This window comes from Trachurus japonicus, chromosome 15 (genome assembly GCF_045865225.1).
Source record: "Trachurus japonicus isolate A0001 chromosome 15, Traja_1.0".
Classification (NCBI taxonomy): Eukaryota; Metazoa; Chordata; class Actinopteri; order Carangiformes; family Carangidae; genus Trachurus; species Trachurus japonicus.
The window spans coordinates 10,816,331-10,842,840 of NC_140921.1; the positions used below are offsets into that span (position 1 = coordinate 10,816,331).

At 39.0% G+C, this 26,510-nt stretch overlaps 3 protein-coding genes and 1 long non-coding RNA gene across 4 annotated transcripts; 1 reads left to right on the forward strand and 3 right to left on the reverse strand.

The window, feature by feature from the left end:
* The first annotated feature begins 1,407 nt into the window (after window positions 1-1,407).
* LOC146973229 (uncharacterized) lies at window positions 1,408-9,836 on the forward strand. The gene is made up of 2 exons (XR_015037731.1): window positions 1,408-1,523; window positions 9,708-9,836. It is a non-coding gene; the product is annotated as an uncharacterized LOC146973229 (long non-coding RNA).
* On the reverse strand, window positions 1,628-7,699 carry LOC146973230 (cytochrome P450 3A56-like). Its single transcript, XM_085799516.1, has 13 exons — window positions 7,563-7,699; window positions 6,823-6,916; window positions 6,528-6,580; window positions 5,974-6,073; window positions 5,207-5,320; window positions 4,652-4,737; window positions 4,409-4,551; window positions 4,190-4,314; window positions 3,873-3,957; window positions 3,527-3,687; window positions 3,194-3,420; window positions 2,057-2,219; window positions 1,628-1,952 (listed from the first exon to the last, which is right to left on the reverse strand). Exons 1-13 carry the CDS (start codon window positions 7,628-7,630, stop codon window positions 1,878-1,880), a joined length of 1,494 nt encoding a protein of 497 aa, XP_085655642.1. The 5' UTR covers window positions 7,631-7,699; the 3' UTR covers window positions 1,628-1,877.
* Window positions 9,837-10,317: 481 nt separating the features above from the next.
* LOC146973231 (cytochrome P450 3A56-like) lies at window positions 10,318-16,806 on the reverse strand. Its single transcript, XM_085799517.1, has 13 exons — window positions 16,702-16,806; window positions 14,928-15,021; window positions 14,639-14,691; window positions 14,045-14,144; window positions 13,343-13,456; window positions 12,786-12,871; window positions 12,543-12,685; window positions 12,324-12,448; window positions 11,794-11,878; window positions 11,500-11,660; window positions 11,164-11,390; window positions 10,565-10,727; window positions 10,318-10,464 (listed from the first exon to the last, which is right to left on the reverse strand). Exons 1-13 carry the CDS (start codon window positions 16,767-16,769, stop codon window positions 10,390-10,392), a joined length of 1,494 nt encoding a protein of 497 aa, XP_085655643.1. The 5' UTR covers window positions 16,770-16,806; the 3' UTR covers window positions 10,318-10,389.
* A 1,390-nt stretch (window positions 16,807-18,196) lies between these two features.
* LOC146973232 (cytochrome P450 3A56-like) lies at window positions 18,197-25,940 on the reverse strand. Its single transcript, XM_085799518.1, has 13 exons — window positions 25,828-25,940; window positions 25,152-25,245; window positions 24,891-24,943; window positions 24,325-24,424; window positions 23,632-23,745; window positions 22,811-22,893; window positions 22,567-22,709; window positions 22,358-22,482; window positions 21,519-21,603; window positions 21,166-21,326; window positions 20,849-21,075; window positions 18,582-18,744; window positions 18,197-18,474 (listed from the first exon to the last, which is right to left on the reverse strand). The coding sequence occupies exons 1-13, from the start codon at window positions 25,893-25,895 to the stop codon at window positions 18,400-18,402; spliced, it is 1,491 nt and encodes a 496-aa protein (XP_085655644.1). The 5' UTR covers window positions 25,896-25,940; the 3' UTR covers window positions 18,197-18,399.
* Window positions 25,941-26,510: the final 570 nt, after the last annotated feature.

Here is a 26,510-nt window from a genome sequence, read left to right on the forward strand (position 1 = left end):
ATTGGGGGAAACCTCATCCTCAACCTTCAAACCCCAGTAAATAAAACTGACTTCAGCTGTTGAAATTTTCACAGAGACTCTTAGTTGAGCCGACCAGATTTGTACCCTGTTGGAAAGTTATTAAAGAGGCGTAAAAACAATCTGTGACTCTGATTCTGTGTCATCGCTGTTTTTGGACAAGTTAGTTTACAAGTTTGCAAGTTATTTTGTTTGGTCTACTTTAAACTGGGATCCCAGAGTGTTCGATGTTAAATCAACAGTCTGTCTTTTATTTCTATTTATTTTCAATAATGATATGATATTAAGTGTATGAGGTATGTAGATCCTTCATTTAAAGCAGATAACAGCGGCACGGCCGTTTCGGCTAATGCTGTGTTCAAGGCAGGCTTTTGAAACCGTAAGTTACAGCTTCAAGTCACAACTACGACTTGGTAGCGTTCCAGGTAACCCGTAGCTCGTGTTTTTACCGTCCTGTTGTCTGTGAAAGTTCCCTATAACGGCCACTCGTAACTTCCGACCCGTGAACTCGTACCAGATCGAACTGGTATGACTTCACAGGAAGGAAAAACACAAAGTACGAGTTTCCTTGAACGCACCATGAGTTAGCAGCCCCCGCCCTTGTCAGGCATCAATTGGTCCTCGTGCTACGTCACCACATTCACGCGCATCCCTTGGCTGCACACACAGCCCTTCATGCCGTTCTCTCCCCTCATTGGATAACACTTGTATCCCACAAGGAAAATTTTCTCCTCGGGTTACAGCAGAGCAGAGTGACGGAGAGACTCGTGTTTAGGCTGAAATACTTCATGTAAGTGATTGCTGACGGAAAATAGGACTATTTAGGACTTATATTAACAAAAACATTCCACTGATATCTGCTTTAAGTATATAAAGGCCATAATATAAATACACTGTAAATAGACCTACCTGTAATATCATAATCCAACACTATTTGATATGATGAACTAAAATATTTTATTGTAAATTTGTAAAAAAAAAAAAAAGAGCAGAAAATCATATTTGAGAGAAGCTGGAAATTTTGTCACATCTGCATGAAAAATCACTTTTCCTACCTGATCTACTACTTAAACAACTAATTTAATTTATGTAAAATCTTCACAGCTTTTTGCATTACAGTGTGTAGGTGTTCCTCACAAACTGACCAGAAGCACATGTGTATTGTTTTCACTTTATTTCTTTATTTAATATGATGTTAGTCAGATATTTTTAAATCTTCCACGTCCTTTTGGTCTGATTTCTGTCCATTATTACAAAAACATGCAGCTTAACTGGAGCCGTGACGCGATATAATAGTTAATTGAGTATGAGTGATTAAGAATATTATAGCTCAATTCAAGCGATCATCAATTTTCTTAGTCAAAGGAAGATAGCTGTAAAAAGAACAACTAAAACTTCTTTTAAAAAGTGCAACTCTGGTTGTCAGCCACAGGTTGGAGACAAACACCATCAGTGATACAACGACAGACCTGCATGAACTGTCAGCTTCTTAAATCAACTTCCAGGCACATTGTTAAGATTTTGTGAGCGGTGATCTCTCTGAAGCCGAGGCTCACATCATAAAGTTTTACACAGTAGCACAAAGTTAACGACTGCGTGACACTGACAGAAGACTTAAGTGCCGTTTGTCAGGAACAAAATAGAGTGGAGGTGAGTCACTGACACCAGTGTAGAGATTGACATACTGTGCAAAGATAAGACAAAATCATAAAACATCAAACTAAACATTTCATAAAACACATGGATTCATATTAAAGTGAACAAGTGAATAAAATGCATTTAAGTCATCAAATTAATTGGTAATCGTGTGTTGATTGTGTTACGAATTTTCAGCAGCACTGATCTTCTCTCTCAGACAGCTACTGCTCTCTGGGAACAAACTTGAGTTTTATTGGCTGCTGTGGCTGGAGCTTCCAGCTAAACTGCAAAGGAATCTACGGGGGGAAAAAAATGAGCAGAAACAAAATCAGGGACATGACAGCAGAGGGCCGGGTGTGACGGTCTGAATGCATGTTGATAGGTTTCGTTGTTCTCTTACCACAGTGTCTTTGCATGTTTCCACGGTGTAATTCTGCAGGATACGGACGATAACCATTTTCAGGGTGAGGAGAGCGTAACGCATCCCAACGCAGTTACGAGGCCCGAGTCCAAACGGCATGTACACGTATGGGTTCACCTCCTCCTCACTCTCTTTACTGAACCTACACACACACACATACACAAACACACATAGACAACAGATAAACTATAAATACGAGCTGAAAAATGAAACAACACATCACTGTATACCACCAGTACCTGTGTGAAAACTAAAAAAAGTGGCTACACTTAAGCAGTTTTTAAAAGAAGTGTTATTTATTCCTAGATTTTATTAGATTTTTTGGCAGACTGTCAAACTAGACTAGATTAATTCATGTTTTACAAAGGGTTTAAACTGAACCTGGCCTTATAACATTAATAATCATATCACATCCATACAGGCATAGTAGTATATATATACTACATGTATACATATACTGTACAATACACACAGTATATAACACACATCTATAACACACTGGTATCAGAACATCTCTAAATGCAAGTAGCCTAATATAAAAAATAAGTAAAGTAATATATGTATGTATATACAGGTAATACTCAGAAAATTAGAATATCGTGAAAAAGTTCATTCATTTAAGTAATTCAACTTAAAAGGTGAAATGAATATATTATTTAGACTCATAACAGGCATTGCAAGATATTTCAAGCTTTTATTTGTTAGAATTTTGATTATTATGGCTTACAGCTTATGAAAACCCCAAAATCAGAATTAGAATATCGTGAAAAAGTTCAATGTTGTAGCTCAAATTGTCACAGCCTCGTCAGCCAATTAATCCAAAACACCTGCAAAGGGTTCCTGAGCCATTAAAAGCTCTCTGTCTGGTTCAGTACAGTTCGCAATCATGGGGAAGTGAATGAACTTTTTCACGATATTCTAATTTTCTGAGTATTACCTGTATATGTAAGTAAATATAATTACATAACCACAAGTATGACTATGCTGGTGATGAAGTTTGTCTGAATAGATAAATGTGAAGGTGTATTTCAAGGTGGGATTTGGAAAAAAGGAAGAGAATGAATATTGCAGATCTCTCTCCTCTCCAAAAGCTTAACACAGAGTGTATTTATTTACCTCTCTGGTCTGAAAAGCTCCGGTGAGCGCCAGAAGCGCGGGTCCTTGTGTAGTGCGAGCACGGGGATCTGAACCATCGCTCCCTCAGGAATGGTGATGCCCTGGACCTGGACAGTTTTTTTGCACACCCTCTCAAGCCGCGGTGCAGTAGGCAAGATTCGCATTGACTCAGAAATAACTTGGTCCAGGTACTGAAGCTCGAGGAGATCCTTGTACGTAACTGGAGCCTAGAAAAGATGGTAAAGGAGGTTAGGGAAATACTGACCACACAATGTAGGTGTTCAGATAATTTCTTACAAAGCCATATGATGAATGATGAATATATTACTATACATCTTTCGGTAGGTTGGCATCGATTTCCTTCTGTAATGTGTGCATTGCCTCAGGGTAGAGGGCCATATTGTAAAAGAAGTAACTGAGAGTGGCACTGGTGGTGTCATAGCCCCCAAGGACAAAGACGAAGGCCTGGGAGAGGATCTCATGATCAGTCAAACCTACAACAGAATAAAGCAAAAGGTCATGTGCATGACAATATAGAGGAATTGTAAAACTGAATGTAAAATGGCATATTAGAGGAGCCAGATATAGGCTATATGAACACAACGCTTTAATGAACCAAACATCAGTCAATCAATAGGAAGAGTAACTTTGATTTATGGCTGTGGTGAAGAAGACACACCTTTAGTCGGCTGTTCATGTTCACTCTTTATGGCACTTTCTGGTATCTCGTTCTCAACAAACACGCTCAGGAAGTCCGCCTGACTCTGCAACAACACAAACAAGACTCAGACTAACCGTGCTGATACTCAGTATTTTATGTCTCCATGTAGCTATACATAAAGGATAGGCTTGCTATCCTCAGTGTTAAGCTAACTGCCTCCTGACTTGACAAGGTGTCAGTCTTCTCATCTAATTTAACAAGGTATTTCCCAAATTGAAAACAGTCTCTGACTTTTCCTCTCACTCTGTCTTTTTCACTTCAGATGAGATGCTTACAGAGGTCTCTGCACGATGCTGGTCTTTAAATTTCTTGATCAGTTTGTAGAAGTAATCCAAACTGGCACTATCGAAGACGCCAATGTTCAGGAAGTCTAGCAGACGGCCACTAAAGGGAAATATGACTGCAAGGAGACCAAAGGTTTGTTAGCCAGAATTGACATATAAGTCAAATGAAAGTGCTTATATGATCAAATAATCCTTGAAAGAAAAACATACACTGTAGAAATAACGGCCAGAATCTGAAGTTAATAATCTTCTTGAGGTGAACAACAAAGGGGTCATCTGGATTGTTAATGGAGTCGGCGTCAACACTGAACGATGCACTGGTCACAACATCTAAACTGTAAGGACTCATAAATCTATGGCAAAAAAAGAGAGAGAGGTTTTTGCTTTGTACATTTATTTATTTATGACCAACAATGTGATGATGTGCTAACATATAACAAATTAACAACATACTGTTTGACATCGATGGGCTCATCCAAATTCTGTTGTCCGAGTTTCTCAACAAGTCGGTCTGCGTAGCGAGCAACAAGGGGAAACACCTTCACAAAACAAGAGTTAGTTGATGACACTTATGCCACATTTTGGGCATCAAATTATTATTTGAATAAAAAAAAACTATTTGTGAGAAATGAAATGTCTCTTATAGACAGACTGGGGTTATATGACACTGTTTTTATTTTAAATTGTAAACAGGTTAGGTGTAGGTAAAATCTCCACCTGCTTTATAACCAGCTGTCATAAATGTAGAGGTTTTAGGTAGCAGTCAGCACTGGATCTGAGTACTGTATTAAAGGTTACTTTCCCCTACTATTAATGTTATGAATTTTTATTCCAATCAGAGCAGTTTCTCTCACCGCATCTAAATACTGACACATAGATAACCTGTACACACACACACACTACATACAGTATATGTGGGCAGACAGAGGTTAATGCATCTGTATGACTGCACTAGGACACTGGGAGCAGAAAGCAGATGAGCTTTGTGAGCTCAGATGTGACACCAACCTGCTTCAGCCGTCCACTGGTGAAACACGGAGACAAAGTGCTCCGAATTCTTTTCCACCTTTCATCTTTAACTGTTGTGATGGCATCTGCCATAGGTCCAGCACTAAAACCATCCTGTGATAAAAAAGGACATTTCATATCCAGGCTGCCTGACTGGAATGAACATGCTTAACCACCTTCTCTTTACTGATGCATCTTCAAAATACGTTTAAAATATCTTTAAATGTATAAAATACTACCTGCTCTAATAGAGTGGGTAAACACCTGCAGATGTTTCACCATTAGGGCTGGGTACTGCTACTGATTTACTGAATCAATTTGATTCTGATTAACAATGTCCCGATTCGATTCGATATTGATTCATTCAGAGATATTTCGGTTTTAATACCAGTTTTGCTTGGTTTTAAAAGATTTTCACAGAACTAATGCTGCAAATTGTAAAAAGATGGAACTCTCTAACCTGGTGCATTATTAAAAATAATAATGTTTACATTAAAAATTGACCACAAAGCAGTTATTATTTAACATGACCCACTCCATAAGTTTAATAGTGCAACTGCTTTAACAGTCGATCGCACAAGACTAACAAAGGAAACAGGAAATGGCATACGATAAAAGATCGATAAGGATTTTATGAACTGATATCGAACCTTTCAAACGAAGATCGATATGAATCGAAAACTGATTTTTTTTTTAACCTAGTCCTAGTTAACATGTTTACAACTTTCAGAACTGCGTAATTACACTAAATGAAATGAGTCTCTTACCCTGCGGTTAGTGAACGCAGTGTAGCAGTCCTTCACCAACACATGTTTGAGGATCTCAGGGTCTAACACCATTACAGCTGGACGTCTTCCTTCGTACAGCCTGTGCATAAACAACAACAGTATAGCAAAAAGCAAAAAGATGTGCTGAGATGTCCAAATGATGAATATGTCGTCAATTAAATGAATATCTAATAAAGCTAGGAGAGAAGAAATTAGAGTGGAAACATCTGTAGCATGCTGTGGAAAATAAACACTGGTTATAATTTTTATTCTTTCATTCATATACTGAGATGCACAAGCTTGCTCTAATTCTTGTACAATATCCCAATAATAATAATAATAATAAGCTTTTTACTGCACAACATTTATTTGATATGCAAAATTCATTCAAGCAAATAGAAAACATTTTCAAAATCTTGTTGCATAACTTTGTTTTATCTTCTCTCCTGTTCCATAATCGAACTAAGGTTGATATTGGTCCTTTGGAGAGGACACACTTCCTCCACCATAAATACCTGTAGGAGTAAACCTTGAAAGACCAAAAAGCAACTCACCCGAACACATCTCCATACTTGGCTTGGCACTCTCGTTCAAAAGCAAAAACCTCCTACAAGGGATTTCAGATAAATGTGTCAAGTGTTAAAAGGTCAAAGGGGCACAGCCTCCAACAGGTACACTCATGAAAAAAATATGAAGAGATAAGTCAGCGCCAGGCAGGTCGTTGAAACTTCTGCTACAGGAGAGAGACTGCCAAACAAAATTTTGTTGTATATGACTGCAATGACAATAAACTTAAAATTTATGTATCTCAACTCCTTACAAAACAATCCTTCAGATTTGTGTTCATACCTTGCTCATGTAATGCAGTGTTCCAATAAATGGCAGTGGTCTTGGTCCAGGTATTCCCAGCTTACTTAAAACACGATAGGGCCAAATGCCATAGCTAGATGATAAAAGAGAAGGGACAGGGATCAATAGTACAACATCTTAATAAGGAGTTGTCATACTCAATGAAGGCAGAAAGGGCCAGAGCAGGTTCAACATAACCAGGATAAATCATCTGGATGGATTTCTTTTCTTTTCAGACTTGTGACATATTGTAAATTAATAACAGCATGACTTTTCAGTGCGTTTTTCTTTTTGTTTGTTTGTTTGTTTGTTTGGTTTCACAAAGGACTGCTGTGAAAAGTTCACGTCAGGCTGTTTCTGCTGCAGTTTACTTTATGGTAATTAGCTATGACGCGGTTCGGCGGCAACCAGCCAGAATAGAGCTGTCCCTTGGGAGCTGTCCTTGCTGCCTTCCGTCCTCCTGTTGCTCCTAAATGACCGAGCGATCCAAGTTTTGACGTGAAGAGCGACCAAAGGGGCAAAATGAGGCTGTCTCGACTCTTGTCTGAAGCGCATCCTCGGGCGACTTTGCCTCTTTGGAAGTTTTTGGTGTGAACGCACTTTGGTCAGTTGGACGATGATGAATTTGACATAGCGACGACCCCCCAGAGAGTTAACCGGAAGTTACCGCGATTAAATCCTGCTGCGTACCTTTTACAGTCTATGCCTAGTACAAAACAAAAGATGTAGAGTCTACTCACAGTAACAACAGGGTGACAAACAGAGCCAGCAAAGTCCATGTAGTGGGTGACAACAACGTAAAGAACATGTCGAGATTTCCGAGGGAGAGAGTTGGACACAAACCGACTGCGAATGATATGAGGAAGTGGGCTGGAACAGCAACCTTTAGAAGTGGGAGGCCGGGCCAAGAGACTGGGGTCACGGGGAGGTTACATAACGTTGTTAGATTGCATCTTTAGTTTTTGTCAGAGCCATAGAGATAGTCAAGTTACGACAGCCTTGTCACGTGGTTCATTTTAGCTCCCAATATTTCCAAACTAGGCTGCCGCTGTCATGTTCTTCTGCAGTGGTTCCCATTCCCAAACCCCGGTCCGCGGACCGGTACAGGGCCGTGGATCATTTGGTACCGGGCCGCAGAAAGAGAATGATTTTTTGGAAATTTTGCCACTTCTGTTTGTGCATCTTCCCAGCGCTGTGCAATACACAGGCAGGTCCACAAACGTTAAGAGTGAAAATTGCCGGGAAAAACTCAATAATGAGACGACAGAAGACCCGACGACTGCCAGCAAGAAGAAAGCTGTTCTAAAAGAAAAACCAAGAGTCCTAATTACGGGTTCATTGCAACAGGTGATTCACATGCTCCAAGCTCCACATGCGTAATAAATGCATAGGGATCTGTGTCGTGCCAAGGTGCTCATCCCCGGGAGGAAGTGTTCCCCCTGGCCGCGGGAGCACGCATGCATCCAGCGAAGGTGGAACTATGATACTGCGCTTGATTTCATCTAAATAAAGGAAACTACGCACATTTGAATTGTTTGATTTTAATCGTTTTAGTGAGTTTTATCAGCAAGGTTTTGCAAAGTGGTTTGTCTATCAAAATAAATGATTTAATCTGTAGGCTGTGTTATTCAACGCACTATTCACTACACTGAATTGAGAACGTAGTGAAAAACCGAGGCAAGCACATATTTGTGTTACTATAACTTGACATATATTGCGCTATGATGCACTATGTGGAAAATGACTGCTTATGACTTATTTGAATAGAGTGAACTTTGCTTGCTATACTATTGCCATATATGGAACTGGAACAGTTGAATAAAGGAAATGAAATAGCTGAATAAAGGAAATGTTGTTTTCTGGGAAGTCTGCACGCAGGGGTATGGTAGATAAGGGAAGTGTCTAAAGGGCACAATGACCACATCTTAAGACCGGTGCAGACAGGACAAATAAACTCTATGTAAGGGAATGTGTACATTTGAACCAATCAGGCGAAAGGGCGCACCAATTATCCAGGGGGGGGGACCAGAAGAGTATATAGCTCGCTGCAAACGCAGACTTCCTGAGAACACAGTGCAATTTGTTCTGTTCCATTTTTTTTTTCAAAGGAGGTTAAATCGAAAGCAACTGGACTTTAAAATAATATGACCTGGGCAAATGAGAATATGCACCGGCTTCTGTTCCATTGTGTAGCTGGACAATAAAGCCCTATGGAACCGAGGGGAACTGCAGAGTTGAGTGATAATACTGTATCTGTATCTGTAAATATCTGAGTTCATCATTACTAGCAACTTCAGCCTCCTACATGTAGTCACATGATTTTCGCAGTTGCATAAGTTTTTTGTTACCCTTTTGACTTTGTGTACAGTAACCAGTGCACCTAGATAATTAACGTTATTGAGCATATTTAATTACAACGTGTTGGTGTTCCTCACAAACTGACCAGAAGAGCAAATGTTCATTGTTTTTACTTTATTTCTTTATTTAATATGATGTTATTCAGGCATTTTATATCTTCCACATCCTACTGGTCTGGTTTCTGTCCATTATTACAAAAACATGCAGCTTAACTGGAGCCGAGACACAATATAATATTCTTGTTTATTTGTTTATTTATTAGGATCCCCATTAGCCATTACTTCATTATAATAGCAATGACTACTCTTCCTGGGGTCCAGATGATATAAAAATATATTTGAGTACGAATGATTAAGAATATTATAGCTCAATTAAAGTGATCTTCCATTTTCTTAGTCAAAGGAAGATAGTTGTAAAAAAGATGAACTAAAACTTCTTTTAAAAAGTGCAAGTCTGGTTGTCAGCCACAGGGTGGAGACAAACACCATCAGTGATACGACTTAAATCAACTTCCAGGTCTTAAAAAGGCACATTGTTAAGATTTTGTGAGCTGTGATCTTTCTGAAGCCGAGACTCACAACATAAAGTTTCATACAGTAACACAAAGTTAACGTCCGCATGACACTGACAGGAGACTTCAGTGCTGTTTGTCAGGAGGATGCAAGACAACAAAACAGAGTGGAGGTGAGACACCAGCGTAGAAATTGACATACTGTGCAAAGATAAGATAAAATCATAAAACATCAAACTAAACATTTCATAAAACACATGGATTCATATAAAAGTGAACAAAGTGCATTTAACTCATTAAATTAATTGTTAATTGTGTGTTGATTGTGCTACAAATTTTCAGCAGTACAAACGCTGAAGTTAGTTAAAGGGATAGTTCAACATTTTGGCAACTCTGTCTCGTAACGTTCTGTTATTATCTCATAGCGTGGTGAACGTGCAGGTCACAACTTGTCCATGAGAGCGTTTTGAGTTTGATGAGGGAAAACCTAGAAATCCCATTAGCCTCCGTAGCGTAGGTCTTAGCAGCTCGGCTCCGCCTTTCTAAAAATAGCTTGCACTGACAAATAAAGGTAACAAACCTACTCCTAAAAGTATAGGGATTATGGCAATGGGCCAATTTGCCAAAATGTTGAACTATCCCTTTAACCGTTTGAATTTGAGAGGATTTCAGAAGCAGAGATCTTCTCTCTCAGGCAGCTACTGCTCTCTGGGAACAAACTTGAGTTTTATTGGGTGCTGTGGCTTGAACTTCCAGCTAAACTGAAAAGGAATCTACGGGAAGAAAAATAGAAATATAAAGTCAGTGACATGACAGCAGAGGGCCGGGTGTGACGGTCTGAATGCATGTTGATAGGTTTCGTTGTTGTCTTACCACAGTGTCTTTGCATGTTTCCACGGTGTAATTCTGCAGGATACGGACGATAACCATTTTCATGGTGAGGAGAGCGTAACGCATCCCAACGCAGTTACGAGGGCCGAGTCCAAACGGCATGTACACGTATGGGTTCACCTCCTCCTCACTCTCTTTACTGAACCTACACATACACACACAGACAAGACATAAACTCACCATTTTAACCATCCTGAAAAATCTGATGAGCTACAAGTAGAGTTGTTAAAGTTTAGTGTAGTGTTACTTCTCAGAGTTTCATTTTTTGTATACATACACTATATATAAATGGGTTTCTTTTTTTCATAACACGCGGTATCAGCTGATACCCACAGCACAAGAATCAGTTTTGGGAGGGAAAAAGTGGTATCGGAACATCTCTAAATGCAAGTAAAATAAAACATAACTTAGAGTAAATATAATTGCATAACCATAAATATGATTAAACACTGGTGGTGAAGTATGTCAGAATAGATACATTTGAAGGTGTATTTCAAGGTGGGATTTGGAAAAAAGGAAGAGAATGAATATTGCAGATCTCTCTCCTCTCCAAAAGCTTAACACAGAGTGTATTTATTTACCTCTCTGGTCTGAAAAGCTCCGGTGAGCGCCAAAAGCGCAGGTCCTTGTGTAGTGTGAGCACGGGGATCTGAACCTTTGTTCCCTCAGGAATGGTGATGCCCTGGACCTGGACAGTTTTTTTGCAAATCCTCTCAAGCCGCGGTCCAATGGGGATGATTCGCATTGACTCAGAAATAACCTGGTCCAGGTACTGAAGCTCGAGGAGATCCTTGTACGTAACTGGAGCCTAGAAAAGATGGTAAAGGAGGTTAGGGAAATATTGACCACACAATGTAGGTGCAATGCACAGATAATTTATTACAAAGCTATGATGAATGAGGAATATATTACTGTACATCTTTCGGTAGGTTGGCATCGATTTCCTTCTGTAATGTGCGCATTGCCTCAGGGTAGAGGGCCATATTGTAAAAGAAGTAACTGAGAGTGGCACTGGTGGTCTCATAGCCCCCTAATACGAAGGCGATGGCCTGGGAGAGGATCTCATGATCAGTCAAACCTACAACAGAATAAAGCAAAAGGTTTAGGACATGCGCATGACAATATAGAGTTGTAATAACTTAATGAACCAAACATCAGTCAATCAATAGGAAGAGTAACTTTGATTTATGGCTGTGCTGAAGAAGACACACCTTTAGACGGCTGTTCATGTTCACTCTTTATGGCACTTTCTGGTATCTCGTTCTCAACCAACACGCTCAGGAAGTCCGCCTGACTCTGCAACAACACAAACAAGACTCAGCGTCTGCAGAAATAACCGTGCTGATGTAGCCGATGTCATATCTGGCCCCTGCGTTATGTTTCTCACGGCCTGCCCTAGGTGGGGTTCGATCCCACAACCTCCCGCACCAGAGGCGACGATGCTAACCGCTTTGCCAAGAGGTTGACAACCACTTGATGGGTTGGTTAGCACGTCTTTTATGGGTGGAGTGAGTGCACATCCGTTACACTGATATTCAGTATTTTATGTCTCCATGTAGCCTACACAGGGGCAATACATAAAGGATAGGCTTGCTATCCTCAGTGTTAAGCTAACTGCCTCCTGACTTGAAAAGGTGTCATCTAATTTGCAATAATAATAACAATATAACAAGTTATTTCCCCAAACAATTTCTGACTTTTCCTCTCACTCTGTCTTTTTCACTTCAGATGAGATGCTTACGGAGGTCTCTGCACGATGCTGGTCTTTAAATTTCTTGATCAGTTTGTAGAAGTAATCCAAACCAGCACTATCGAAGATGCCAATGTTCAGGAAGTCTAGCAGACGGCCACTAAAGGGAAATATGACTGCAAGGAGACCAAAGGTTTGTTAGCCAGAATTGACATACAAGTGATATGAAAGTGCTTATATGATCAAATAATCCTTGAAAGAAAAACATACGCTGCATAAATAACGGCCACAATTTTAAGTTAAGAATCTTCTTGAGGTTAATAACAACGGGGTCATCTGGATTGTTAATGGAGTCGGCCTCAACACTGAACGATGCACTGGTCACAACATCTAAACTGTAAGGACCCATAAATCTATGGCAAAAAAAGAGAGAGAGGTTTTTGCTTTGTACATTTATTTATTTATGACCAACAATGTGATGATGTGCTAACATATAACAAATTAACAACATACTGTTTGACATCGATGGGCTCATCCAAATTCTGTTGTCCGAGTTTCTCAACAAGTCGGTCTGCGTAGCGAGCAACAAGGGGAAACACCTTCACAAAACAAAAGTTAGTTGATGACACTTATGCCAGATTTTGGGCATCAAATTATTATTTGAATAAAACTATTTGTGAGGTTTAGAAATGAAATGTCTCTTATAGACAATGTTTTTAAAAAAAAAAAATTGTAAACAGGTTAGGTGTAGGTAAAATCTACACCTCCCTTATAACCAACTGTCATAAATGCAGAGGTTTTAGGTAGCAGTCAGCACTGAATCTGAGTACCGTATTAAAGGTTACTTTCCCCCTACTATTAATTTTATGAATTCTTATTCCAATCAGAGCAGTTTCTCTCACTGCATCTAAATACTGACACATAGATACCCTGTACACACACACACACACACACACACACACTACATACAGTATATGTGGGCAGACAGAGGTTAATGCATCTGTATGACTGCACTAGGACACTGGGAGCAGAAAACAGATGAGATTTGTGAGCTCAGATGTGACACCAACCTGCTTCAGCCGTCCACTGGTGAAACACGGAGACAAAGTGCTCCGAATTCTTTTCCACCTTTCATCTTTAACTGCTGTGATGGCATCTTTCATAGGTCCAGTATTAATACCTTCCTGTGACAAAAAAGGACATTTCATATCCAGGCTGCCTGACTGGAATGAACATGCTTAACCACCTTCTCTTTACTGATGCATCTTCAAAATATGTTTGAAATATCTTTAAATGTATAAAATACTACCTGATCTAATAGAGTGGGTAAACACCTGCAGATGTTTCACCATTAGGGCTGGGTACTGCTACTGATTTACTGAACCAATTTGATTTTGATTCACAATGTCCCGATTCGATTCGTTCAGAGATATTTCAGTTTTAATACCAGTTTTGCTTGGTTTTAAAAGATTTTCACAGAACTAATGCTGCAAATTGTACAAAGTTTCACTCCATAAGTTTAACAGTGCAACTGCTTTAACAGTCGATCGCACAAGACTAACAAAGGAAACAGGAAATGGCATATGATAACATATCGATAAGGATTTTATGAACTGATATCGAACCTTTCAAATAAAGATCAATATGAATCGGAAAACTTTTTTTCTTTTTCTTCTTTTCTTACTTTTTTTTTTAACCTAGCCCTAGTTAACATGTTTACAACTCTCAGAACTGCATAATTAGGCCTACACTAAATGAAATGAGTCTCTTACCTTGCGGTTGGTGAACGCAGTGTAGCAGTCCTTCACCATCACATGTTTGATGATCTCAGGGTCTAACACCATTAGAGCTGGACGTCTTCCTTCATACAGCCTGTGCATAAACAACAACAGTATAGCACAAAGATGTGCTTAGATGTCCAAATGATGAATATTTGATCAATTAAATGAATATCTAATAAAGCTAGGAGAGAAGAAATTAGAGTGGAAACATCTGTAGCATGCTGTGGTGGAAAATAAACACTGGTTATAATTTTTATTCTTTAATTCATATACTGAGATGCACAAGCTTGCTCTAGTTCTTGTACAATATCCCAACAATACTAATAATACTACCAATAATAACAATCAACTTTTTACTGCACAACATTTATTTGATATACGAAATTCATTAAAAGCAAATAGATAACATTTTCAAATTCTTGTTGCATAACTTTGTTTTTATCTTCTCTCCTGTCCCATTAATCAACCTAAAGTTTATATGTTGGCTCTTTGGAGAGGACGCACTGGCACCGTCACTGAGCACTTCTTCCACAGTACTTCCAATACCTGTAGGAGTAAACCTTGAAAGACCAAAAAGCAACTCACCCCCACACATCTCCATACTTGGCTTGGCACTCTCGCTCAAAATGAAGAAATCCCTACAAAGGATTTCAGATAAATATGTCAAGTGTCAAAGGTCAAAGGGGCACAGAGCCTCCACCAACAGGTACACTCATAAAGAGAAAAGTCAGGTTGTTGAAATTTCTGCTACAGGAGAGAGACTGCCAAACGCAATTTCATTGTATGTGACTGCAATGACAATGACAAACTTAAACTTTTATGTTTCATGGGAAGAACAACAACAACAACCTCATCATTTCAGATTTGTGTTTACCTTTCTCATGTGATGCAGTGTTCCAATAAATGGCAGTGGTCTTGGTCCAGGTATTCCCAGCTTACTGAAAACACGATAGGGCCAAATGCCATAGCTAGATGATAAAAGAGAAAGGACAGGGATCAATAGTAGGCTACAACATCTTAATAAGGAGTTGTCACACTCAGTGAAGGCAGAGAAAGACATAACATAACATAACCAGGATACGTCTTAGTCTGGATGGATTCTTTTCTTTTCAGACTTGTGATATTGTAAATTAATAACAGCGTGACTTTTCAGTGCGTTTTTGAGAATCTCTTTTTGTTTGGTGATGAACAGATGACAGTTCACATAATGTTTCTGCTGCAGTTTAAGTCGTTTAAATCAGATTTAGGCTACAATCATAGAAATATTGTGAGGATCATTGATCTAAACCATTTTAAGATTTAGTTTTTTATTATTTCTATTTATTTCTTAGTATTAGCAAAGTCCTAACCTCTCTGGTGCGTTCACACCAAAAGCTTCCAAAGCTTCAAAAACGCCAGAAATCATCCATTTTCAATGAGAGCTCGGCGACCTCAGCGACCAAAGCGTCACGAGACAAGAAGTTGAGTCTTGGTCAACTTTATGGTAATGAGCTCCAGCGCAATTCAACTTTTGACCTCAGTCACGTGAAGAGCGACTATAACTGTCTTGTCTGAAGCATTATGTCTTCTATGGTCTAGCGCATCCTCGGGTGACTTTTTGCCTCTTTGGAAGCTTTTGGTGTGAACACCGTTAATATAATACATCCATGGTGAACACACGTCGTCAGGGCCATAGATAGGCCTATATAAACGTAGATGCCGCGTTCCATACTGCCGAACAGCGCCACCATGCGTCTGCTGGCCGCCATGTTGTGCAGGGCATAAATTCTAAAGGACTACCGTATAAACGCTGTAACCATGGTTGTAACCCCAGATTTGGATTAAATCTATTCACAGGCGTCATTTACGCTGGGGACGTTAACTACATTATCCTAGAAGCAGCTGAAACAGTGTGCACGGCGCAGAGCTTCCTGTACGCCGGAGCCAACTCGCAACAATGTAGCTTCAATTAAGTAGTTCACTTCTCTGACTCTTTCTGTCATCTCCCGCTTTGGACAAAGAGGGATTTCAAGACGCACCCATAGACTGTATTAAAAAAGACGCACCACGGTGATATGGGTGCAACAAAGTCCCTGTTAACAAAATCAACATCTAATCTGTCCCTTCAAATTAAAGTTAGTGACTGTTTGGAGCAGCAGCTGACAGTGACAGTTTTCCTCATCACTAAACCTGAGCCATCAGATCCACTCACGTCGTGACGACGGGACAAAGTCTCTTATTGTAGCTATATTCTGTGTTTTTCCTCCTCTCGTTTGAGTTTTTGCCCGGTCAACCTGCATCTGGTGCGCATCTGCTGTTTCTCTCGCGCTCACTCGCTTATATATCTGGTCAGGGCTTCCAGTGCTCTAGTTTGGCCGTTGGCAGCTTCTATTCTCCTGCGTTGCCATGGTGATTTTGACGTAGCGACGAGTCTGACCAAAGACCCCCAGTCAGAGAGGTTAAACCTCAATGTAACGGAGTAAAAGTAGCGCTTCTTCTGAAGAAATATACTCAAGTAAAAGTAACAAGTATGCTGCATTGAAACTACTCTTAGAAGTACAATTTATCCAAAAAGTTACTCAAGTAAATGTAACGGAGTAAATGTTGCGCGTTAGCCTACTACCCACCTCTGCCTACTGCGTGGTACAAAAGATGTAGAGTCTACTCACAGTAACAACAGGGTGACCAACAGAGCCACCAAAGTCCATGTAGTGGGTGACAACAACGTAAAGAACATGTCGAGAGTTGGACACAAACCGACTGTGACTGATGTGAGGAAGTGGGAAAAGCAACAAGAGACCACTGTAAAGCAAGATACCTTAAAGTACACAGAAGTGGGAGGGGCTAAGAGACTGGGGCCACGGGGAGGTCACATGAGGTTGTTAGATTGCATCTTTAGTTTTTACGTTTTTACTAGAGCACAAAAGAGAGTAACGACCTTATGTTTACAGTATATGGTAACGACACGCATTGGTTCAATGGACGCGCCTCCTGATGGCGGAATATGGGTATTGCAAAAGCGCCCAGCCAAGAACTGACAACTCTGCATTGTTGGTGAATGAGCAATTGTGGTATTTTCAATAATTTAAGGACATTTATAGATCACCCACGTTAATAGCATCATTGAGGACCCTTTACAGATAAACATTAACACATAGGCGAGTAAAAAAAAAAAAAAAAAAAAAAAAAGTAAGTAAAAGAGCAAGTTTCCTCATTTCAGTGTAGTAAATAGGCCTAATGCATTGAATAACACATACAGATTCACTTAAAATGGTTTAGCACCCTTTTGGAAAAGTTGGCTTTGGATGAAATGAAATTTGTTCTGTTCCATTGTGTAGCTGGATAATAAAGCTCTGCAGAGTTGAGTGATAATATGTATCTGTAAATATCTGTGAGTTACTAGCAACTTCAGCCTCCTACATGTAGTCACATGATTTTTGCAGTTGCATGACTTTTGACTTTGTGTACAGTAACCCACCTAATCTCAGAGACATAACGTTATTGAGCATTTTTCATTACAGTGTGTTGCTGTGTGTTCCTCACAAACTGACCAGAAGAGCACATTGTTTTCACTTTATTTCTTTATTTAATATGATGTTATTCATACATTTGAGATATTCCATGTCCATCTGGTTTGTTTCTGTTCATTATTAACAAAACAAAAAAAACATGCATCTTAACTGGAGCCAAGATGCAATATAATTATTCTTGTTTATTTATTGGGATCCCCATTAGCCATTATTTCATGATAGTAGCAATACTTCCTGGGGTCCAGATGATATAATAATATAATTGAGTATGTAATTAAGAATATTATAGCTCAATTAAAAGTGATCATCCATTTTCTTAGTCAAAGGAAGATAGTTGTGAAAAGAACAACTAAAACTTCTTTTAAAAAGTGCAAGTCTGGTTGTCAAAAACACCATCAGTGATACAACGACTTAAATCAACTTACAGGTCTTAAAAAGGCACATTGTTAAGATTTTATCTGTCTGTAAAGTTATCACATCATAAAGTTTCATACAGTTACACAAAATTAACATCTGTGTTACACTGACAGAAGACTTCATTGGCGCTTGTCAGGATGCAAGACAACAAAACAGAGTGGAGGTGATGCCACTGACACCAGTGGCGAAATTGATATGCTGCAGAAAGATTAAAAAAAAAAATCTCTGTGTTTGTACTTTTTAAACATCAAACTAAAAATTACATACACACAAATTCATATAAAAGTGAACAAGTTAATAAAATGCATTTAAGTTATTAATTGTTGATTATGCTACGCATTTTCAGCAACAAGCACTGAAGTTAGTTAAGCGCTTGAGTTTGAGAGGATTTCAGAAGCAGAGATCTTCTCTCTCAGACAGCTACTGCTCTCTGGGAACAAACTTGAGTTTTATTGGCTGCTGTGGCGTGAGCTTCCAGTCAAACTGTAAAGGAATCTACGGGGGGGAAAAAAAAAAAGAGCAGAAACAAAGTCAGGGACATGACAGCAGAGGGCCGGGTGTGACGGTCTGAATGCATGTTGATAGGTCCGTTGTTCTCTTACCACAGTGTCTTTGCATGTTTCCACGGTGTAATTCTGCAGGATACGGACGATAACCATTTTCATGGTGAGGACAGCGTAACGCATCCCAACGCAGTTACGAGGGCCGATTCCAAACGGCATGTATGCGTATGGGTTCACCTCCTCCTCACTCTCTTTACTGAACCTACACACACACAGACACACACACACACACACACACACACACAAACACACATAGACAACAGATAAACTATAAATACGAGCTGAAAAATGAAACAACACATCACTGTATACCACCAGTACCTGTGTGAAAACACCCACTGTGGCTACACTTAAGCAGTTTGTGACAACCCCAAGTGGGTGTGTATGAGTGTGTGTGTGTGGCGCCCTCTCGCTCCCCTGTCTCTCCTTCCCTCAGGATTAAAAGGAAGTGTTATTTATTCCTAGATTTTATTTGTTATTTTTTGTCAGACTGTCAAACTAGACTAGATTAATTCATGTTTTACAAAGGGTTTAAACTGAACCTGGCCTTACAACATTAATAATCATATCACATCCATGCAGGCATATGGATTTGTATACTACATGTATACATAATACTGTATAGTATACACACAGTATAGGCTATACAATGTTTTATTATATAACACACTGGTATCAGAACATCTCTAAATGCAAGTAAAATAAAAAATAAGTTAGAGTAAATATAATTACATAACCATAAGTATGATTACACGCTGGTGATGAAGTTTGTCTGAATAGATAAATGTGAAGGTGTATTTAGGTGGGATTTGAAAAAAGGAAGATAATGTATATTAAGCTATTGATAAGGGGGGAGTTGTTGCAGCCGCATTTTTAGATCTAAAGAAAGCCTTCGACACTGTGCATCACGGTGTCCTTCTCACTAAGCTTTCTCGGTACAACTTCTCCCCTAATACCATCAGATACATGAAGTCTTATCTTGAAGGTAGAACTCAGAGAGTTAGGGCAAATGGTGAGTTATCCTCTGTCCTTGGTTGTAGTTTTGGTGTCCCCCAAGGTTCCATATTGGGACCACTGTTGTTTAGTCTTTACATAAATGATCTTCCATCTGTATGCAATGAGTCTGACATTCAGATGTATGCAGATGATACGGTCATTTATGTTCATGCAGCAACCAAGCAGCAAGCTGCAAATAAGTTAACGGCAGCGATGACCCCGGTTGTCGAATGGCTGAATAATTCATGTCTGCATCTAAACACTAAGAAATGGTATGCATGATTTTTACTAAAAGTTCGATGAATACCGTACTACCCGATGTCTATGTTACTAGGGAAAAGTTGACAGTTGTGTCTGAATATAAATATCTTGGAATAAAAATTGATTCAAATCTTACATTCAAAAAACAAATTAAATCAGTAGTAAACACAGCAAAGTTTCATTTATCACATTTCCGCCACATCAGAAACTCACTGTCAACAAAAGCAGCGGTATTGTATTTTAATGCTATCATTATGTCACACCTGTCATACTGTTTGACCAGCTGGGCACAAGCCTCTTGTACAACATTAAAATCTGTACAAGTAGTTTACCATCAGGCTGTGAAAGTACTGGACAAGAAGTCAAATACTTATCATCATTGTCACAGCATTTCAAATTACAATCTACTGAGCTGGGACAACTTCGTTAAATTCAAAGATGCCTGTCTCACTTATAAGATCCTACATGGCTTGGCTCCTCCCCCCCTTGGTACTTTTATTACACAGAAAACATCCACTGACAGACATACTAGGTCTGTCAGCAGAGGGGACTGTGTAGTTCCAAAAAGAAGGACTGCTTTTGGTCAGGCAGCCTTCTCGGTGAGAGCTACTCACACCTGGAATACTCTTCCAGTGCAGCTCAGGGAGTATGACACTTATCTTTCTTTTAAAAGAAATTTAAAACTATGGTTGAGAGACGGTCAAGTATGTGACCATCTGTTCTGAAACTGTAATGAAGGTATTTTATTGTATGCACTGTAATATATTGTATTGTATACTGTACTTTATAAGTAGGCATAGTATTGTTTTGTGTTTGTTTATTTTTTAATGCATTTTTAATTATTGTAGTGCTCAAGTCACCTGCCCCAGAGACTACGGTTGAAAATTAGCCAACGTGGCTAAACCAGCATGTTTACAGAAATGTTTATTAATGTGCATTGTCTCTGTATATTTAAACCAATAAATTCAAATTCAATAAATTCAAATTCAAATATTGCACATTTCTCTCCTGAATTCTTGCACGTAAAGAACGGGAGTGTATTTATTTACCTCTCTGGTCTGAAAAGCTCCGGTGAGTGCCAAAAGCGCGGGTCCTTGTGTAGTGTGAACACGGGGATCTGAACCATTGTTCCCTCAGGAATGGTGATGCCCTGGACCTGGACAGTTTTTTTGCACATCCTCTCAAGCCGCGGTGCAGTAGGCAAGATTCGCAGTGACTCAGAAATAACTTGATCCAGGTACTGAAGCTCGAGGAGATCCTTGTACGTAACTGGAGCCTAGAAAAGATGGTAAAGGAGGTTAGGGAAATACTGACCACACAATGTAGGTGCACGGATACTTTATTACAAAGCCATATGTTACTGTACATCTTTCGGTAAGTTGGTATCGATTTCCTTCTGTAATGTGTGCATTGCCTCAGGGTAGAGGGCCATATTGTAAAAGAAGTAACTGAGAGTGGCACTGGTGGTCTCATAGCCCCCGAATACGAAGATGAAGGCCTGGGAGAGGATCTCATGATCAGTCAAACCTACAACAGAATAAAGCAAAAGGTCATGTGGATGACAATATAGAGGAATTGTAAAAAATTAATTAACCTGAAAAATGGCACATTAGAGGAGCCAGATATAGGCTATATGAACACAACGCTTTAATGAACCAAACATCAGTCAATCAATAGGAAGAGTAACTTTGATTTATGGCTGTGGTGAAGAAGACACACCTTTAGTCGGCTGTTCATGTTCACTCTTTATGGCACTTTCTGGTATCTCGTTCTCAACCAACACGCCCAGGAAGTCCGCCTGACTCTGCAACAACACAAACAAGACTCAGCGTCTGCAGAAACACCACGAAGAAGGCAGAGTGAATATTATAATACATAACATAATACATGCCCACAATGTCAAATTAGACATTTTGGGGGAATTATGCTTTTTCACTTTGCAATTAGATGAGAAGTCTGCTATATAGGTTTTATATATAGGTTGGTAGGCTTAGCTTAGCAATAGCATACAGACAGGGAGTAGAGGGAAACTGCCTCTGTTTGTCTGCTGTCAGTCTATGGACCATGCCTACAACCAAAGACGGTTTAGAAACCAAGACGGCCCATGACCATGGATGTAATAGATCGATGCCCATGACGAGTCGTTTTCTGTCTCTGTGTCACTGTAGGTTTCGCCATTACTCTGCCCTTTTAGGAGACCAGCAGCAGCAGGTCTCAAGTCTATTGACTGATCTCCTAGGCAATGTCAACCTACGTTTGCGAATGCCCGCGCTAACTAATTTTTGTAATGCTAAATATGACTGTTAGCTGTGTAAATATTTAATGTTATCATAGGAAAATATAAATAGCTCGCTTTCGTCTACTGACAACTTTTATAAATCCACACACACGTTGGGGTACAATGTTTATACCTACAGTGTTAAACTAACTGCCTCCTGACTTGACATTTAACAGACGGACAGTGTCAGTCTTCTCATCTAATTTAACAAGGTATTTCCCAAAACAGTCTCTGACTTTTCCTCTCACTCTGTCTTTTTCACGTCAGATGAGATGCTTACAGAGGTCTCTGCACAATGCTGGTCTTTAAATTTCTTGATCAGTTTGTAGAAGTAATCCAAACTGGCACTATCGAAGAAGTCAATTCTCAGGAGTCTTAGCAGACGGGCACCAAATGGAAATATCACTGTAAGGAGACCAAAGGTTTGTTAGCCAGAATTGACATACAATGCTTATTATATGATCAAATAATCCTTGAAGGGAAACATACTCAGTATAATGAATGGCCACAATCTGAAGTTAATAATCTTCTTGAGGTGAACAACAAAGGGGTCTTCTGGATTGTTAATGGAGTCGGCCTCAACACTGAACGATGCACTGGTCACAACATCTAAACTGTAAGGACCCATAAATCTATGGCAAAAAAAGAGAGAGAGGTTTTTTCTTTGTCCATGTATTCACTTTATGGCCAACAACATGATGATGTGCTGGCATATAACAAATTAACAACATACTGTTTGACATCAATGGGCTCATCCAAATTCTGTTTGAGTTTCTCAACAAGTCGGTCTGCGTAGCGAGCAACAAGGGGAAACACCTTCACAAAACAAGAGTTAGTTAATGTTCAGTGGAGACATGAATACAACAATGTGGAAATACTCCACTGAGTAAAATTTTATTTAAATTTAATTCTCTTAATTTAGTCAAAGAACAAGTATCATCAGCAAAATGAACTTGAAATCTGATATAAATATATACAAGCATCAGATCCAGATGGAGCTCCTTTATACTACTGTATACACAGTTTAGGCAGTTTATTCAAGAAGTTAGAGGTAAATCGTAGGGGTCTTGAGCTGGTTAATGGTGCAGGAGAGAAGAAAAAAGTTCTACACAAATTTGTATTTATTTTTTGCTTGTTGTTATTTGCAGTACAAACTCACACCTCTGCCACTCTGGGCATCAAATGATTATTTAAATAAAAGTATTTGTAAGGTTTAGAAGTGAAATGTCTCTCAGACAGTTTGGGGCGAAATCACACAGTTTTTTCAAATTGTATAAAAGTCTATACGTTAGGTGTAATTACAATCTCAATCCACTTTATAACCAGTTAATACAGCGGTCATAAATGTAGAAGTTTAAGGCAGCAAGAAATGTAAACTCAGCACTGTATTTGAGTAAAGGTAGCCTACTTACTGTAAAAGTTGTTATGAATATTTATTTCAATCAGAGCCAACTACTCTCACTGCATCTAAACATTGACACATACAATAGATACCCTGTACACACACACACACACACACACACCATACAGTATGTAGACAGATGTGACACCAACCTGCTTCATCCGTCCACTGGTGAAACACGGAGACATAGTGCTCCGAATTCTTTTCCACCTTTCATCTTTAACTGCTGTGATGGCATCTTCCATAGGTCCAGCACTAAAACCATCCTGTGAAAAAAATGAAGAGAGATGCAATTGGTAAGTGTTTACATTTGAGTACAGAAGAGTTAAATAGACCATTTGTGTAACACCTCTGAGGGTTGGTTCATATCCAGGCTGCCTGACTGGAATGAACATGCTTAGCTGCCTTTTCTTTACTGATGCATCTTCAAAATATGTTTGGAATATCTTTAAACGTATAAAATACTGCCTGGTCTAATAGAGTGGGTAAACACCTGCAGATGTGTCAACATTAGGGCTGATACTACCGCTGCTGATTTACTGAATCAATTCAATTCCAATTAACAATGTCCCAATTTGATTCGATATTGATTCATTCGGAGATATTTCAGTTTAAATACCAGTTTTGCTTGGTTTTGAAAGAGTTAACAGTCGACTGCACAAGACTAACAGAGGAAAGAGGAAATGGCATACAATAAATTAAAAAAAAAAAAAGTATTAATCGATATCTTTTAAATGAAAATCAATATGAATTGGAAAACTGATTTTTTTTTTAACCTAGCCCTAGTCAACATATTTCCAACTCTCAGAACTGCATAATTAGACTAAATGAAATGAGTCTCTTACCCTGCGGTTGGTGAACGCAGTGTAGCAGTCCTTCACCATCACATGTTTGATGATGTCAGGGTCTGTCACCATTAGAGCTGGACTTCTTCCTTCATACATTCTGTAAATGAACAACAACAGTAGCACAAAGTACGAGATGTTGAAATAATTATTTACTTTTTAAATGTATCTAATGAAGCAAGGAGAAAACGAATTAGAGTGGAAATATCTGTAGCATGATAACAATAAACACCATTATTTCATTCATATACTGAGATGCACAAGCTTGTTGTAGTCCGTGTACAATCCTAGGCTTAATAATAATTAAAGTTACGTGCTCAAGTTCAAATGAAAATAATTAGCCTAGCTTTTTACTGCACAACATTTATTTGATATAAGAAAGAATTCATTAAAGCAAATAGATAACATTTTCAAAATCTTGTTGCATAACTAACTCCTGTCCCATCAATCAACCTAAGGTTCATCTGTTGGCCCTTTGGAGAGGACGCACTGATACTGTCACTGTGTACTTCCACCACTATCAATACCTGTAGGAGTAAACCTTGAAAGACAAAGCAGCAACTCACCCCCACACATCTCCATACTTGGCTTGGCACTCTCGCTCAAAATGAAGAAATCCCTACAAGGGATTTCAGATAAATGTGTCAAGTGTTAAAAGGTCAAAGGGGCACAGAGCCTCCAACAGGTACACTCATAAAAAAATAAACATGCAGAGATAAGTCAGCGCCGGGCAGGTCGTTGAAACTTATGAATTTATGTTTGAGGGGGGAAAAAAACCCCTCATCATCTCAACTCCTTACAAAACAAACCTTCAGATTTGTGTTTACCTTTCTCATGTGATGCATTGTTCCAATAAATGGCAGTGGTCTTGGTCCAGGTATTCCCAGCTTACTGAAAAAACCATAGGGCCAAATGCCATAGCTAGATGATAAAAGAGAAGGGACATGGATCAATAGTACAACATCTTAATAAGGTTGTCACACTCAATGAAGGCAGAAAAGACCAGAGGAAGTTCAACATAACCAGGATAACTCTTAGTTATCTGGATGGATTCTTTTAAATTCAGACTTGTGATATTGTTTCAGTGTGTTTTTGAGAATTACCGCCCTTTTTGTTTGGTGATGAAGGAACAGTTCACATCAGACTGTTTCTGCTTACATTGTTTAAATCACATTTACAATCATGGAAATGTTAATGTGAGAGTCATTGATCTAACCACTTTTGAGATTTATTTATTTATTTAACTTCTATTTAGAGCTTCCTCATAGAAGAGGAGTAGCCAAGGACCATCTCCTCGCTGTAACATTACAGGATATTGTTCAATTAGCCTGTAAAGCTGTAATAGTGATGATATATTCATTTAGTGAGGTAAACTCAATGTGTCGCTCTGATTTATGTAATGCTGGTAGCTACTGTTGATCATTTCCGACCAAACACCCCCTGCGTCAAACCAGAGACTTTAAGCCTAAAGTTACCCGCGATTGCTGTGTAGAAACTACTCACAGTAACAACAGAGTGACAAACAGAGCCAGCAGAGTCCATCCTGTGGGTGACAACAACGAAAAGAACATGTCGAGTTTTACGAGGAAAAGTTGGACACACACTGCGATTGATATGAGGAAGTGGTCTGGAACAACAACAAGTGACCTTTAAGTACACAGTAGTGGGAGGAGCCAAGAGACTGGGGCCACGGTGAGGTCAATATTACCATATTATTACATGATGATGTAATCATTGTATGGGATGTAGTTAGATGACGTTTTTAGTTTTTATCTTTTTAACCTTTTTATATAGCTAGTTTACCATCTAGCCTTCACCTAGATGGAGCGTATGGATGTATCTATTATATTATATATATATAATATAATTCTATAATATATTATATATTATAGGCTATTATCCATGGTGGGGTTGTAGCTGTGCAATGTTGTAAAAAAGAAGAAAAGAAAAAAACACTTTTGCACCCATTTCGAAAAGTTCGCTCTGATTTCTTTATGAAATAGTTTCATATTCACAACCCTTGACAGATGTACCGGACAGGTAGCCTACACTGTAAGGTTTTTCAAACACAAACTTAGTTTTATAAAATCCATTAGACTGCAGGTAAAAACGAAAGTCGATTTCACTCGACAGCGAGAGATCCCATCTGTCACATTTTTTGGAAAACCTCCTTTAAATCATCGTAG